The 17755-nt window shown below is 42.0% G+C and overlaps 1 protein-coding gene across 1 annotated transcript in view; it reads right to left on the bottom strand.

The window, feature by feature from the left end:
• Positions 1–17755, bottom strand: part of LOC130123149 (regulating synaptic membrane exocytosis protein 1-like) — a 148027-nt gene that overhangs the window by 15683 nt on the left and 114589 nt on the right. Inside the window, exons 21-28 of the mRNA XM_056292278.1 lie at positions 14940–15017; positions 14080–14169; positions 11754–11837; positions 8402–8467; positions 5572–5681; positions 4341–4450; positions 1968–2128; positions 375–589 (exon numbers count right to left, since the gene is read on the bottom strand). Of these exons, the coding sequence (XP_056148253.1) occupies positions 375–589; positions 1968–2128; positions 4341–4450; positions 5572–5681; positions 8402–8467; positions 11754–11837; positions 14080–14169; positions 14940–15017 (914 nt within the window). The remainder of the gene's footprint in view (positions 1–374; positions 590–1967; positions 2129–4340; positions 4451–5571; positions 5682–8401; positions 8468–11753; positions 11838–14079; positions 14170–14939; positions 15018–17755) is intronic.

The following is a 17755-nucleotide window of genomic DNA, read 5'->3' as shown; positions in this document are numbered from 1 at the left end:
AATAACAACAACAACAGTAACAACAACAGTGGATAAATTGTCATTGTGTGTGAATGTGTGATGGTCTCTCTGTCTGTGAATGGAGGTCAGTCTGTTAAATTTTGTTTTCAGACCTCACCACCTCCTGTGTGTGTGTGTGTGTGTGTGTGTGTGTGTGTGTGTGTGTGTGTGTGTGTGTGTGCATGCTTGTCTGTCTGCCTCTTTCAGTGTGTACCTCCTGAAGTTTGTCTGTAATACAATGTGGCTGTGGGTCATATCCTTTGTACATTATACAACATCCTTAGCTTATCGTCTGTGACTGACTGAGTCTATGCCGTCTGTCTGCCTGTCTGTCTGCCTGTCTGTCTATCTGTGTTTTGCACGACTCATCCAACCTGTCTGACTGAGTTGGGAGGTGCTCCTGCTCCGTCTCGATGGCAGAATGGCGACTACCCGTTGGCTGAGGCTAGAGCGACGCTTCTTGATCCCGCCTCCCAGGCTGCCCAGCGCCGTGTCTGATTGGCTGCCATCGGCATGCTCCATGCCATAGATCTCACCACTTACGCTCGTGCTTTTCATCATGTGACGGCCCGTGGCACGCATCGCCCGGCTACACACACACAAATAAACAAACAGACACACAAACAAATCAACAGACAAGACACAGCAAACCATTCACATACAAACATAAAGAAACATGCACCAATAGATGCAAAATAATAATAATAATAATAATGACAGTTTGGAAACATACACAGAAGACCCCTTGCCTTAGTTACATAACTGTATTTAGTCACCTTGTTAGGTACATTATCTAAAGAAAGATCTAGAATTAGCAAATACAGATAGCTTTACTTGCTAATTCAAATTTCCCCAGATATTAGATTTTAAATTTATTTGGCCTCCCATACTTACGGTACATCCACTCAGATAAATGACAAGCAGGACTTTGGCACTTTTTGTAAGTTTATTAATCTACAAATATTTGACAACATGTCAGATTTAAAATTATTAACAGCATCAAATTTCATGAAAAAACATGTTTTGTGGTCCCATGCTGTCAGTATTCCTATCAAAAAAAAAAAAACAAAACCCAGCGATGGACTGGAGTGTGAAATATGCATCAGATTCGTGGAGATATCAGGTTTTTCACCCTCAAATCAAACCAGCCTCGATTTGTAAATCGCCAGTAGCAGGACAACAGTTGTCCAACAGGGGGCACTAAACCACAATTATACATTTATTCTAAAACCAGTACATTGAAAGATTGTATTTATCTATCATGCAGGAGACCTTTTTTTTTCTTCTAAAAGATTGGTAATCACACAGCAGCAGCTGTAACATACCATTTTTACAAGTGACTCCTGTGTCACATATAAAAAGTATTTTGTATGATTAAATTACTTTATTCACCCCAAAACTGCAATCTGTAGAATAAGATAAATGTACACAAAACTAAAACTAGGAGAGGATGATGACATTTTTCCTCTGGTAACAAAAATGCTCTCAAATAATTAGATTTTTTTTTTCGTTTTGAAAACCAGGGACCAACTCCAGCCCGTCTTGCTATGCCTTGGTCAAGGGCACAGACAGGAGTAGTAACCCCAACATGCATGTCTTTTTTGATGGTGGGGGAAACCGGAGCACCCGGAGAAAACCCACCCCTCAAGGTTGGACAACCCCAGGGTTCAAACCAAGGACCTTCTTACTGTGGGGCGACGGCGCTAACCACTGCGCCACCTTGACCCCATAAACATAAGATATTTAATTAGATAAGATAAGATAAGATAAGAAAAGAAAATATAAGATTAAGATAAGATAAGATAAGATAAGATAAGCCAAACCGAGGTACAGAATAGACTGGAAAAATGTGTGAACCTTTAAAACTAATGACTTGGTTATTTCTTCAGATATCCTCGTGTCTTTGTGCCTGTATGTGTCTTTTTGTGTGTGTGTGTGTGGTTTTTTTTGCTTAGTGTAGTGAGTACCTGAAGCGCCCTCGTGGTCTTTCTGACTGGATGGACATGTAGCTGGTGCTACTGATGCGAGAGGCACTGCTGGTACGAGAGATGGCTGATACATCACTGACATCACTGTCTGAGGACTTGTGGGATACGTTCTCACAGCTCCTCCTCTGGTCCTTGTAGAGCTGGCCAAAACAGAGGAAATTTTCCATGTATCAGGTTTGACAACGTTTCTCATTAATGGTGTCATTAACTGTATTTTAGTTAACAGTACATACTTGTACCTTTGGTTAATTTACATAAAAGGTTCTAACATGCAGGATTTTCACAACACTGGATGATGAAGTCCAGATAAACTGTTTGTGATGGAGTAAAAAAAAAAAACAGTCATGGTCGGATGTTTGGAGTCTCGAGTCTTCGTACATCCGCTCTTTTCATTCTGACCGCCTGACATGACAGTACTTTCTTGTGCTTTGTTAGCCGAAGTGTTTTTCTTTACTTTCTTGTTCTTTAAAAGTGCATGTGAAAACTTGCTACAATAGCAGCTTCCTGATCAGAATTCAAAACTGCGGTCTTAGGGGGCTCACATAGTCTATAAATACAGGGCGCATACACTGTGGGACAGACGGACCACACCTTTTCATAGTCATTTCATAGTCCAGTCGTACCAACGCATACCCAAGGCCTACATTTCCCACAATCTTTGCGTGTCGTTTTCCTTTTCGGCCGGAAGTTACAGACAGTAAACAACATGGTGCTGTCTACGGATGAGGACGAATAGCTGCTCTGTTGCCAGGCTATGTTGGGAAGAAAAACCTCGCGGAGATGGTATGTTATCAGGAAAGACATCATCTCCATACTGTACAGAAGTTGTAAAACCATGAAGAAGAAACTAAAGAAGGTTTCCGGTGCCACACGAAAGCCATGTTTTGTGTGACACCGGCACGCGAAGGTTAGGTAGGTGTGGTCACAAAAATTGAGCTTCACGCAGACATGGGCAGGCGGGTGTACGCTGAGGTCTGCTATTGCATCATTTTAGTCCGCGCGGACCCCAGCGGAGTACAGTCGGTGTATGGTACGTCAAGACTATGAACTAGCCTTTGTACTGCAGTCGCACTTGTGATGATGTCAGACAACAAACAAACGAGCATGGCAGATCGACACAACCCAGCAGAATGATGATGAGTTTTTTGTTTCCTTTTTTTTTTTAATAATTTGTGGTCTTTATAAATTACATTTTAAAAAGTAGATGAAAATTTTAAACTACCAGGCAAATTAGTATTAGTGTCCATTAGACCTCCAGCATCTTCTGAGGGTAACAGGATGTTTCATAAAATGCATCACTTCCTGTGCAACACTACCATTTACTTGTACTTGCCAGTACACCAGTGATTAGAACAGGAAATAACAAAGAGTCTCAAGCTGAGTTTGTTTTGCAACTCCAGAAGCCCGATACAACATCAATAACAGTGTTTGTTTTTTGTGTGTGGAATTTTCCCCCTTTTTCTCCCCAATTGTACTTGGCCAATTACCCCATTCTTCCGAGCCATCCTGGTTGCTGTTCCACCTCCCCTGCCAATCCGGGGAGGGCTGCAGACTACCACATGCCTCCTCTGATACGTGTGGAGTCGCCAGCCACTTCTTTTCACCTGACAGTGAGGAGTTTCACCAGGGGGACGTAGCGTGTGGGAGGATCATGCTATTCTCACCAGTTCCCCCTCCCTGCTGAACAGGTGCCCCACCCGACCAAAGGAGGCGCTAGTGCAGCAACCAGGACACATACCCACATCCGGCTTCCCACCCGCAGACACGGCCAATTGTGTCTGGGACGCCCGACCAAGCCGGAGGTAACACGGGGATTCGAACCGGCGATCCCCGTGTTGGTAGAAAACGAAATAGACTGCTACGCCACCCGACGCCACTAACAGTGAAAAATGATTACTGTAAAAAAGTCACATGGAACATTAACATCATTTTTGTCTGTCTGAACGTGTGATTGGAGGAGATTAGTTAGAAATTTAGTGCAGGATGCATTACAACAAAAACCCCCTCAAGCGACCGTTTTATCGAATTTTGCCATTTCCAACCAGCTTTTCTAATGCCACACTTCATAACGTGCACAAAATTGGTTTGATGGTAACACAGCTAGCGACTGTCCCATGAGTCATTCAGTCTGTGTGAGGACACTGAACGTGATTCACTTTAAAGATGAACATTAACATCACGCTCTGTGATCAGCTGTGCTCCGCCTGCTTCTTGAAAAATGTTCAGAAAATTGTCTCTTTTCTTTTTTGGGTGTGGGGCTATCTGTGCTAGTAACACCAGCAAGAAAGCGGGTAGTGGTTGGATGAACCAGACGGTTCGCCTGTCGGGTCAGTGGTTTGACTTTTGACCCACCTCCCGTTTATTTTTGAGGGCCTGCTGCAGGTCCTGTTGGCTGGAGGTTGTGGTAGTAGACACTCTGTTGGAATGGACCCTCAGACGTACACGTTCCTCCGCTACCAGGGCTACACACACACACACACACACACACACATACACACACACACACACACGGATGGTAAAATCATTGAAAATGACTGGAAAACACAAGTGGGCAGAAACTTTCTACCAATTTTCGCCAAAGAAATGGCTTTTTCAAATTTCTCCGGGTTTGTATGGGTGTACTCTATGCTTCACATGGTTGGGGGCATTGGTGAGTAACACCAGTCCTGGGGCTGTGCTCAGTTAAAGGTAAAAAACTTTGTTCTCTTGCACAATTACAGGATGTTCCACAAGAGACATGCGTAAAGTCCTGGCAGACAACAGTACATCAGTCCTGTCTGGTGACAATTTTTAACAAATTAAAAAATTTTCAAAACTGATTTACAAATTAAAAACGTTCACTTAGACTACGTCCATTCTCATCCACATAAATATGAAAATGCCATTTTCATGGCAAAAACTGGTCAAAATTTTTCTGTCCACACTACCATTTCCCAGTTGTTTTGGAAAAGTTTGCCATACAGCACAAAATCATGAAACAATAGAAAAACGCTGTGGTCTCTCTTATTGGGGGTATGCAGGCCACTTGCCAGCAGCTTTACGCTAGTCACATGACAATCATAGCATTTTTGATAAGCTGTTTTCACCATCCATCCACACTTCAAGTGAGACCCGTGTTTTACAATTCATCCACTTTGGAGAGCGTTTTTGAAAACCTCCGTTTTTGATAGTCTAATGCTCCTTTTCCACTACCTGGTTCTGACTCAACTCAACTCGACTCGCAGTGTCATTTTCCATTACCGTAACAGTACCCCCTCAGTGTAGCTGGTCTGCATTGATTTTGGTACCTGCTCCAGTTTTTTTGGAACTTCGACAAAGGTGGCTCCAGAAAAGTGGTAATAGTTACCAAAATGCCAGTACTCTCCAGTAATGGAAAACGAAAAAGTCGAGTCGAGTTGAGCCAGTACCATGTAGCGAAAAAGGGGCATAAAATGACAGGTTAGAGTGGGTGGAGGATTAAAACAGAGAGAAAGAGATGTTTTTGAATTTATCCGTTTCCTATCGCCATACTCTTGAACATTTCTCAGAAACACACTGCTGCAAACCTATATCTGTATCATACCACACATACACTCATACACACCTTGTTCTACAGTGCTGCTCTTGGTGGGAACCTGTGGGAGCTGCCTCACTCTGCGGGTGGAGGAGGTCGTCCCTGAGGAGGTGAGAGTCGCACCACTTTGGAGGTGGCTCCTAAGGGCCAGACAGACAGAGATGTGTGTGTGTGTGTGTGTGTGTGTATGTGAGAGAGGGAGCAACAGAGAGGGACAGAGATGTGTGTGTGAGAGAGAGAGGAGCGAGAGTTAGAGGCAGAGAGATGGAAAACAGGGCAGAAGGGATGAAGGGTGATAAAAAGAGAAGATGGAATGAAAGAGAATGTCAATCTATGACACAATGAATGCCATGGTACCTGCCACTCGCCGTCTTAAAGGATCCAACCCCACCCTTTGAAAAGCACCTGTCCCATTCTGGAGCATGTTTAACTCATCCTATTCTCACGAGCCATGCTACAATTTCGTCATCAAATGTTAGAGAAATCATTCCTCAGGGATAAAATGTTAACGAAAGGAAATGGTTGCAGATCCATTCATTAAAGAACCATTTTGTTAACCCTCCTTATTTTACAAAATATAATGTGAAACTGCAAATGATAAAATATTACTTCTGCTACTACAAAAACTATAACTACTACTTGAAGTAACCATGATAATGGTTTAAAAATGTTATATGGCTTCAGCAGCTTCACTAGAGGAGAGAGGAGCAGGGCAGAATTTTCAAAAAGCATTTAAAAAGAAAGAATTTGCCTTTAATGAAAGCATTAATCAAAGACTTTAAAGGACAATGATAATTTTTGGTGGGGTCCTGTTGCAAAATTATCGGAAAATTAAAATAGGAACAGTGGAAAGACAGCCCTGGTGTTGTCAAAGGAAATCTCCAGCACAAACTCCACATACCTGCACACAGTCATTTATTCCCACCAGACAAAAGATTGGAGGTTATTGGTAAAATTTTTGAGGTCTAATGTGATGTAGGGTGCTGACTCATTCGTGGTACAATGTTTTTCTTATTTATAAATATGTATTTATTTACATTTAATTATAAATATTGTGCTTTGTGAGGCTGATAATGAAATCCAATGCTAGGAAAAAATAATTCTTTTACACATTCCTAAAAGTTCCCATTTTCGTGTAGTTGAATACATGCACTTTAGCACAATTTTCAACAAATGATGTTTTAACATTATCTTAAATTGGGCAAATATGAAGTGACTGTGAAATATGGAGTGAATGATTAAAAATTTGGCCTTTTTTCACACTCTGTTTTACCTTTAAAACAGACTTTCATGTCAGTCATTTACTTGAATCAGTTCAGACGGACTCCTACTAATTCTTAGAGCTTGAGTTACAAGTTTTACAAATAACCCCAAAAGAAATAATCATGAACACACCAAAAATACACACAACACGTTTAATATCAATAGATAAATAAACACAGACCCAACATTTCCATTCATTTGACACCGATTCATACGTTGAAAGTGCCAGTCCATTTTGTCAACCTATGCACTTTTGCAAAAAAACAAACTTTCACACAAACAGACACAAATGCAAGGTAGCTGCAACATTGGTGTCTACATTGGGGATGAACCTTAATACAAACAGACTCAGGCACAGACACAGACAGACACAGACACAAACACAAAGACACACACACACACACTATGCAGAACACTAAAACACTGCTTAAGTATATGGGAAGGAAAAGGCATCCCTATCAGGTTCCCTTCCTCCAGCGTATCTACAATATGGAGGGGTGAGCCTCTGTGTCAATAGGAAAACTTAAGGGGCCGAACAAAGTTAGAAATGTCTTCTTACCAAGAGGCCGCAAAGGGACTGACTTTCCCCGTGAGCCCCTTAAAATGGAGGTGGGCTTGATTCTGATACACAAAAACATTCCATACAAACCATGAGACCACAACAGCGCCAAGCAGCATGCAGAAATAAAATGGAGAGGGAAAAGCATGGGGGGGAAAAAAGAGTAACAATATAAATGAAAGAAAGAGCAAAGGAATGCTAAAAACACATTACAAACCTCCCAATTCGACAAGCAGCAATAGCTTTAATTTTAAACATAGCATTCAATACTACACTATTTTGCTGAATTATATCAACTGCCTTTAGATTCTGATTACATACAAGGCTTTATTAAAAGAGGGAAAATAGAATAGAGTACTGACAACTGATGTATTAAATACACTCTTGCTTTGTAGCTATTTTCACTTTGTCTGTTGTGCACCCCTTTGAAAACAGATTAGCTGAATATCGTGATTTCAGGCAGTGTTTCATGACATTACATTTTGCATTAAAGTGTCAAATCCACTGTAAAATGTATTCCTTACAGCAAGAGTAAATTTATGGTATGTGGTTTTGAACCCAAAAAGCAAATTTAAACATAAATTTACAACATTCACTTAATAAACCAATTATGTACTGTCTCTCTGTAAAACACTAGAATGCATTGTTTTTCACCAAATTTTGCAGAAACCTCTGAAAATTTTGTAGAAACCCTTTTGTTGAAAATGTTGTGTCAGAAAGTAGTTGAGATTCCATGTTTTACATATTTCCTCATATCCCTTAAATTACATTAAATCAAATTTTTGAAAAACATAACAATGGTGAGTTTTATGATTCTTCCTGAGATTTGTCAATCAAAGCCATGGCATCTGTGATATCACATGTGATGCACAGACAGGCAGACTGAGGGAGGCACAAACGAACAAACAAGCAAGTGATTGGATGAAGATTGATTTATCTTTTTTTAATTGGTCAAGAATTATTACCAATCATAGAAATTCTGCCTGTCCACACCCCAAACTAAACTGCTGTTTGACATGGCTGGCCTGCATGCCTTACCTGCCAATGTCAGAGAGCTTCCTGCCATGAGTCTGATATTCAGGGGTTTCCAGGTTCCGAGGCTGCCTGGGGAATGGCAGATGAGTGAAGAAAACAACGCAGAACAGAAAAAAGATGGATGGATGAGAGGATGGAAGAGAGCATGGTGGAGGGATAAATGGTTTAAACCGGGAAGGGTTTGACTCTATGGGCTGTCATCAGCTTCATAAGTTTATGTGGCACAGAGGAGATGGAGCACATGCTGTGATTGTTCGATGATGATTAATAAAGGGTGGCGACACACACATCCTTCAACTTCCCCTGTGTGTGTGTGTGTGTGTGTGTGTGTGTGTGTGTGTATACCTCCTGTTGGTACTGTAGGGAGTTAACATTTCTTGGGCAGGGAGTTAAAATTTCTTGGGCAGGAAGTAGGGGTTGCACAGTGTACTCGAGCATTACATTAACGTCGAGTCCTTGTTAATAGCACGATGCTAGATCTCACGCACACTTTCGTGTGATGCTAAATCTCGCACTTCACTAGCAAGACGTGATCAGTTTGATTTTCTTTCATTTGACCTCATTGCAAATTACCAAAGTGTGCTTGCTTTATTTTTGTATTTCACCCTGCAAATTTGTTTTTCCCAACTGTCGACATGGTGAATAAACATGCAACAATTGTGAGTTGTGGACAGCTTTCTCAGGGACGGCTCTAACATCAAGTCTGTCATATAATAGACTAGGCTACTACACTAACAAGGCTAAGCAAATTAATACTGTTAAAAAATAGCTGCAAGCAAATATGACTAATTTCACCCCCCCCCCTTTTTCTTGGCCAATTACCCCACTCTTCCGAGCCGTCCCGATCTCTGCTCCATCCCCTCTGCTGATCTGGCAGGGCTGCAGACTACCGCATGCCTCCTCTGATACATCTGGAGTCGCCAGCCACTTCTTTTCACCTGAGAGTGAGGAGTTTCACCAGGGGGACGTAGCGTGTGGGAGGATCACGCTATTCCCCCAGTTCCCCCTCCCCCCCAAACAGGTGCCCCAACCGACCAGAGGAGGTGTTAGTGCAGCAACCAGGACACATACCCACATCCGGCTTCCCACCCACAGACACGGCCAATTGTGTCTGTAGGGACACCCGACTGAGCCAGAGGTAATACGGGAATTTGAACCAGCGATCCCCGTGTTGGTCGGCAACGGAATAGACCGCTACGCTACCCGGACTCTCAACTAATTTCATTTGTAAGTTGGTTAGGCTTTCTAATCATGACCAGGTTTAACCAAATTTACAAAAAAAAAAAAAAAAAACCAGCTGCTATAGCTAACTAAAATAAGAACACGTCGTGAAAAAACCCACTTTGTTGACTGAACTTTCTATCTTGGGCTACTGTAGAAAGTTGGTAACAATAATGTTAAAATATCATCAGTATCATCCATACTTCACCATTGCATAAGGTAAGACAAGCGTTATCTTAATATCATATCATACATTTTATGCTTTCCTCTATGTTCCGAGACCAACTCAAATCATAGCTGCACATTCTTTTAATTGATGCACCCCACTCCCACCCCCATCCCGAGTACTTGAGAACTCACGTTTTCTAGGAAAGGAGTACTCAAGCTGTAAAATTATGCACTCGTGCAACCCCTAGCAGAAAGCAGTATCCAGATTCTTCATTCATGCCATGGGCATGCGGATAATTCATCATGCACACACAGAGACACAGTAACACACACACACACACACACAAACACACTCTCTCTCTCTCTCTCTCTCTCTCTCTCTCTCTCAAGATGTGAATAATGGACAGCATTGGTAGTACGTCATTAGTGCATCCAGTCTTGAAAAGAATGACCATTCAAAGGCTGAGGGAAGACAGAAGGCACACAGAGGTTGTAGCACATTTGCTGGATCTTCAGCGAAAAGTGGGCTCTGCAGCACCGCAGGCAACAAAGACTTAACACCATGACCAACACATATTACTATAGCATCCAGGAACATGAACTACAGACTAAAGCCCTACACAATCAACCAGGCCACAAACTAAAACTGAAAGGACTGCAACCAAAAGCAAGAATGACAAGTACAAATCCTGGCAACAAACTACACTAGAGCAACACCAACAAACTCAAAAAGAGGCAGACAAGCAACCCATCACACAATGTAAGTGGTTCATTACTACAGTAACAAGTACCCAAAACCTGTCAACGTAAAAGCCCCTAGTGAGGGGGCTTTAATTTTTACAAGTCCTTCAGCACCTTTTGTAATGTCTCTCACTGAGCCCACCTATTTAATCACCACACGCTGATGATCGTCTACAGTTTCGGGCTAGCGATACGGAGCTTCAATGCAAAAAAATAAAAAATAAAAAATCAAACAATTAGCATGTGATTCCATCTTGTTTACATTGGAATAAAGCAAAATTGTATTACTTCAAAATCACTTGATTTTTAACTTATTTAAAAATGAAGTATGAGCAAAATAAGCAAACCCCCTTTTTGGATATAAAGATATCTGTTGAGAGAAACTCACATCAATTAGGATGTCATATACCGATGCCAAGATAAAATCACTTGCAACTCTTCTAACTATGTGCATGGTAGCAAGAGCAGGAGTGGTTGAGGTTAAAGTCTTAAGTCTGAGAAAAACAAATCCAGCTAACAACAGATCAGCCGTAGCAGCACAGAGACAAAGGGACTCAGGTTAGCTGCAAAGGTGGAGCAACAGCTTGACATTTGCCTGAACCATACGGGACATTCCCCGACCCAGTAGGGTGGTGTTTGGTTTAATGAATTTGTTACTTGTTTGGATTTGAGTTAATTGTTGTATAGAATAATAGCTATATTTCCATCTGATTGCTACATAAAACTTAAGCTGACTTTTAACCAAAAGTTAAAAAAAAAAAAAAACACAAAAATGCTCTTTGTTAGCTGGTTTTGAGCAGCCAAAAAATGCAAGAGAAAGGTTGGGAAAGGTCGACAAGAATTACTTGCCATTTGAGAAATCAGAATGTGTAATCGCTCTTTATCACATAATCTCAGTATAAACAAATCATAAAATCCACCTCAGACATGTAAAAGCATTTTTTGGTACTTTTTTTTGTGATATTTTGGTGTTAACATTCAGCTTTCCAAATACACAGAAATCTGCATAAAAATAGCTTGATGGAATCATAGCTTATGTTGAATATACAGTTATCAGTACCTACACACTCAACAGTGTGTTTAAGTTAATTTGGACAAATTAAATATAGTTAGCCCTTGTAGGCCCAGTTTGGGTTCAGACAGTTGAGATTGGGTCAAGCTGGGTTCAGATTTTTAGGCCTGAGTCAAGCTTTCAGAGGAAATTGGGCGTCCACACAGCGTCTACCTGTCGTCCTCGGGGGAGGCATGTTGAATTAGAATCCGGGGGCTGGCCGAACGTCTCAGGGGCAGAGATCGGAACAACGGTTTTCTATATGTAGGAAGATAAATCACTCACTTAAAAAACAATACCCCTCAAACATTAGCTTTTTGCCCCATGTATTGGATTTACCAGAGAAACAAAGCTTATTACCACCGCTATGTGCAGGATCTTTGTGATTTTATCATCCTCGGATATTGTGTGACAGCATATCATGTTTGTCTGTATAAAAATGAGACAATCACAGTGAAAATTAGTTTATTCAATGTCAAATTAAAAAAAAAAAATTAGCCCTGAGATGGACTGGTGGCCTGTCCAGGGTGTCTCCCCGCCTGCCGCCCAATGGCTGCTGGAACAGGCTGCAGCATCCCCGTGACCCTGACAGCAGGATAAGCAATTTGGATAATGGATGGATGGATTTCTCCCCAACTGTATCCAGCCAATTACCCCACTCTTCCGAACCGTCCCGGTCACTGCTCCACCCCCTCTGCCGATCCGGGGAGGGCTGCAGACTACCACATGCCTCCTCCGATACATGTGGAGTCGCCAGCCGCTTCTTTTCACCTGACAGTGAGGAATTTTGCCAGAGGGATGTAGCGCATGGGAGGATCACGCTATCCCCCCAGTTCCCCCTCCCCCCTGAACAGGCGCCCCCGACTGACCAGAGGAGGCACTAGTGCAGCGACCAGGACACATACCCACGTTTGGCTTCCCACCCGTAGACACGGCCAATTGTATCTGTAAGGATGCCTGACCAAGCCGGAGGTAACACAGGGATTCAAACTGGTGATCCCCATGTTGGTAGGCAACGAACTAGACTGCTACGCCAACCAGACGCCCTTGCTAACCAAAGTTATCCAAATGAAAAACTAATGTTACTACATCGTGCAATGCTGTCATTGGCAATAAAGTGAATAGTGCTGTAAAGCAGGTATGGCGCTACTGGAGGGAGACAGACTGAAAACTAAATCTAAAATAAACTAAATTTTAAACTCAATTGTCTATTTTTTCTCCAAATGAACACATGCGCAATCACAAGATATTCGAGGAAGATAAAAGCACATACAAATTCTACATGTAGCAGCTTTAATCCGGGATTTTTTAGGTTTATACTCTAATCCAGCTCAGCTCTTGTGTAGTACATGTAATAACTTTTACCTTGAGAGAAACTGCTCCAAAAAACAACATGTTGGTACAGAAAGAAAATGTATTGAGTTTTAATCCAAACTTGAAAACAAACATTTTAAATGTTAGCTTTTTTCCCAGGACCATGAAAACATGTTATGATGCTAACATCTCGATACAAGAAAAAACAAAAATAATTAGATTTGGGCTTTTCTTTAATCAAATGGAAACAGGGAGAAAAGGTTGTCTATCTGGAAAATAAAACAACTGGACCCAGAATAGTACATGGAAAAATTAACAATCCTCCAAGGTCTATAGATTTGTCGGGCCAGAATAAAATAATAATGAGAATGATAGTGATAATAATAATGAGCAAGCAATCACGTTTATGCAGAATAAACCTGGAAGATGGTGTGAGTCATGTGGATGGCAGTCGCACCTGAACTCTTTCTGATCCAAGCAAAATGCTGGTCTTGTGAGATGAAGATCTAATGTCAGTCTGTCTACCACCTGACCCTACGTTTTATAGACCTTGGTCCACTCGAACATTGGCCATGCCGCTACCATTAGGAAGTTTCTAGAAGAGTGTGTACGGTGCCGGGTTTGGTGAAGCTTTGCAGAATAAGGTAAGCTAGCAGGGGGTTTGATCACTGGAACAGTTGAAGGTGCTATTAGTAAAATTTTGATTTCATTGTAGCAAAAAATTACCACCACGTATCGGGGGTGGGGGGGGGCAAAGGGGGTGGGAAATTTTTGTTGATCTATATAAATACAATAGTGCAGCACAATAGTGTTGCAGTGTGCTGAGGTTTTGAAACCTTTTCTCCAGCCTGGAATCTTTACATGGGTAACTACATAAACATTTTACTGATTGCACCTTTAAAGACACCCTGAACAAGCAGAAGACCAGGTGGACAGATCTGTGGCCAAGTAGTGGTGGCTTTTAACATGAAGCATCAGAGAGGTGTACAAGCGGTATTTACGCAAGGTACAGAGGGATAAGACTGGAAAGAGTTTTGTCTTAAGCTAGCATAAAGCCATCACAAAGGTACAGCAGCTTCAACCGGGGGAAAGGTAAGAGGACAGAAGAAGACAGGACCTGAGAGACAACCAACAAAGTGAGCAGTGGAAAAAAAAAAGAAGAGAATAGTTGGCACAGGGCTGGTACCTTTCAGACTCTGGTGAGAGGACATGATTGTTTGGAGTCAGACAGTTGATGCTAGCACTTCTAACCCTTCCCAGAGAAGGCTGCAGATCACTAAAAGGGCACCAAAGAACAACACGTGCCAGCCAATATTGGGAGAGAGAGGAGAGGACAGAAACAAACACAAAGAGAAAACAATGGACAAACAGATAAAAAAAAAAAAAATAAAGGTCGTGTTAGATTGCCAAAATAATGAAGCTTGTCTTGAAATAAAACCGTGACTGGTTGATGGGCATGGTGATGGGGTTGTCAATACTCTCACTAATATGGAGGTGTGGTGGGGAAAAATAGTATGGCAACAATGGCGACCAAACTTTCCTCTTGACCCTGTGAGACTGTGACCAGAATTTTTAACCTCAGTGTCTATGTGTGTGTGTGTGTGTATGTGTGTGTGTGTGTGTGTGTGTGTGTGTGTGTGTGTGTGTGTGTGTGTGTGTGTGTGTGTGTGTGTGTGTGTGTGTCTTACCAAACGGTAACCTCGTCTGTGAACTTGAGCATGCAGTTTGTGACAGAATGGTGAGTTGGCATTAAGGCTTTTGATCCCACGAGAGAGTTTGTGTTTCTACATGCAGGCAGCATGGAACAAGCCCCAACAACAAAACAGAAAAGCATGTAATTGAAAATAAACAAACTACACAAGGGAACAGAAGACAGGCTTAATAAGCTCCTATCACTATACTCACAAACAATACTCACATGTAGTAGGCAAGTCCGCAAGTTTCTGGGTCTAATAACGAGTGTGTGTGTGTGTGTGTGTGTGTGTGTGTGTGTGTGTGTGTGTGTGTGTGTGTGTGTGTGTGTCCACCTGTTTGCCCTGGACTTACCTGTACTTGTCTTTATGGATGCCATTGAATAAGAGCGGCATCCTGGGAGGAAGTGTGTTACTGCGCCTAGCAGATCTTCTGATATTCCCAGGGTTGTGTATTAGCATGCATGCATTCAGAGACAGGAAATAGGAGGAATGGTTGAAAAGAGGGAGAAAAAGACGATAGGTTTTCTGACCTCAGGAAGAGACTTCCTGCATAGCCGAAGAGGTGATGACTTAGCCAGTGACGTCCTGGTCTAAAGACGGGATAACTTATTCTGCTGCAAATGTCTTACAAACCTAATGTAATTCGCTTAATGATTTTTTTTAAAAATAATTTTTACTCAAAATATGTTTTTACAACTTTTCCTCAGAAATTCTTTTGCATTAGCATAAAGGGGCGGTGACCCTATACTTCTGTGGTCCGTTGACATCAATCCAAACGCATGCAGAGAGATGGGAAAAGGTATCTGCATCTGTCTCTTCTCTCCGTAGCAAAGCTGAAGCTTGGTGAATGTTGGCCGACAAATTGGTATCATGCAAAATATGTTTGACCAATAGAGGTGCTCATTGTCACAGTGCCCAATGTTGAAAGTCAATAGAGACTTTGTAGCCAGGGGCCCACCATCAGTGGAGACTGTAGCTTGGGGCCCCGCATCAGTAGAGACTTTGTAGCTTGGAGCCCTGCATCAGTAGAGACTGTAGCTTGGGGCCGCGCATCAACAGACTTTGTAGCTTGGACACTGCATCAATAGAAACTGTAGCTTGGGGCCCCCGCATCAATAGAGACTTTGTAGCTTGGGGCCCTGCATCAGTAGAGACCATAGCTTGGGGGCCCGCATAAACAGAGACTTTGTAGCTTGGGGCTCTGCATCAGTAGAGACTGTAACTTGGGGCCCTGCATCAGTAGAGACTGTAGCTTGGGGCCCCCACATCAAGAGACTAGCTTGGGCCTTGCATCGCGACGCAGGGTTGGAACAAACGTCCCTTGTAGGGTATGATTGGGGATCCCCACTATACGCGAACACAATACCCCTGACCTTTTGGGCCCCTCATGGTCCGGGGCCCTGGGGCACTCGCCCAGCATGCCCGGTCTGTAATCATGCCTTGTATCCTATTATTGCATTGATACTTTGGCGATACTTAAGTGTTATCAGCTATATAGACTACTGGTTAGCCTACTACCCAGCATGACTTCACATCGAGCTAAATCCATATTCGTTGTGAGGAGCAAAATTATTTTGGTTGCATCACTGGAAATGTGACCGCCCTTTTATACATTGAGAACAGTCACTGTCCAACAATTGAAATTTCATCTCGAAATCAGAGTGTTACACCTGAATCCAGGATTACAATCACTGTCTAAAACTGCCATTTTTTAAAAGGTATAACAGATAATAACCAGAATGCCACATACCAGGCCTGGAAGCTCTGAAAGGCAGCTCTCACTTCTAAAGGGACTCTTAAAAACACATCATTTTTTTTGCTCCAACACATCTGCGTACATAGTTAAGCACACCAACGACAACACATGTTATGACAAGCACGTGTGTGACACAAATTCTGGTCCTCTGTCCATACAGCTGAAAATTATTTGTCAGCAATAAATAAATCTGATGAAATTTAACAAGATGTCTCTAACTAGACATGCAGATGTGTTGAAAAAATGACATTAATTTTTTTAAGAGTGTATGTTACAGTACTTACCTCTCTTCGGGTGTGTGTCAACTCAAAGAGCAGTGAGCAACCCCATGGGAACATAATTTCAAGTAACATGAAAATGTTTTGCTATCACTTTGCTTAAATGTAGAATGTTTTCCTAGAAATCACATTACGGTATAGCAAAAGTAAAAATAAAAGTAAGGCCTTACAAAAAGAGAACAACTAATCACTGGTTGCAAACCCCAACAGGGCCAAAAGGAAACTCTTACTCATCTTTCAGTGTATTTTTCATAAAAACACACTGTATAGAATTGAGCCACTGTTATACCATACTTGTTGAGATTATTGAGCCTGCACCAAGATGTAATGGCATACTGTTGGATCTGTTGTAAAGGGATGAGAGTGACCTCTAGTGGAACGGAAGAGGTACTACACGTAAAACAACTCGGCGACTCAAGTTGACGGCTCCGTGGCACTGTCTGTGTGTGTCTGTGTGTGTGTGTGTGTGTGTGTGTGTGTGTGTGTGTGTGTGTGTGTGTGTGCGTGCTGAAAAATAGGTACGTTGGTGAAGTCAAGGAGACATGATAAACTTATTGCCATACTCTGCATCACTCTCACTTGTGGACACTGCACACATATTTAGGCACTGGTGCACACACAACATAGCACATTTTAAGTAAGACTGAGATAAGGTGTGAGGAACTCTTAAGGGAAGCTGTAAGTATCTCTGAACATGGGTCTCACACAGTTCACTGATGACTATAAGACTTCACAGGGAGTGGACACTGGAAGATCACTGAACAGCAATTGTACCACTATCACCTAAGCCATGGCTGTGTCCGAAACCACATACTACCTATATTACTCATACTACCCATACTATGAATACCACCCATAATATTCTATATTACATTTGACATAAGCAGTATTTAGTGTGTTTACCTTGTTTTTGTTTGTGTGTGTATGTGTGTGTGAGAGAGAGAGAGAGAGAGAAGTGCCAGGATGTAGACTACACTATATGAGCAGGGATTTCTGAGTATGCATCTGATGTTAGTATAAAGACACAGCTGCCCCATAATGCATTGTGGTTGTGTAACATATGTCAGTCAGTATGATGGACTGACGCTGTTCAACTGTTGTAGAGTGATCAGGCAATGACACCGGACAACTGCT

The sequence above is a fragment of the Lampris incognitus genome, chromosome 13 (genome assembly GCF_029633865.1).
Source record: "Lampris incognitus isolate fLamInc1 chromosome 13, fLamInc1.hap2, whole genome shotgun sequence".
NCBI lineage: Eukaryota > Metazoa > Chordata > Actinopteri > Lampriformes > Lampridae > Lampris > Lampris incognitus.
This window is presented reverse-complemented; position numbering and strand designations above follow the sequence as displayed.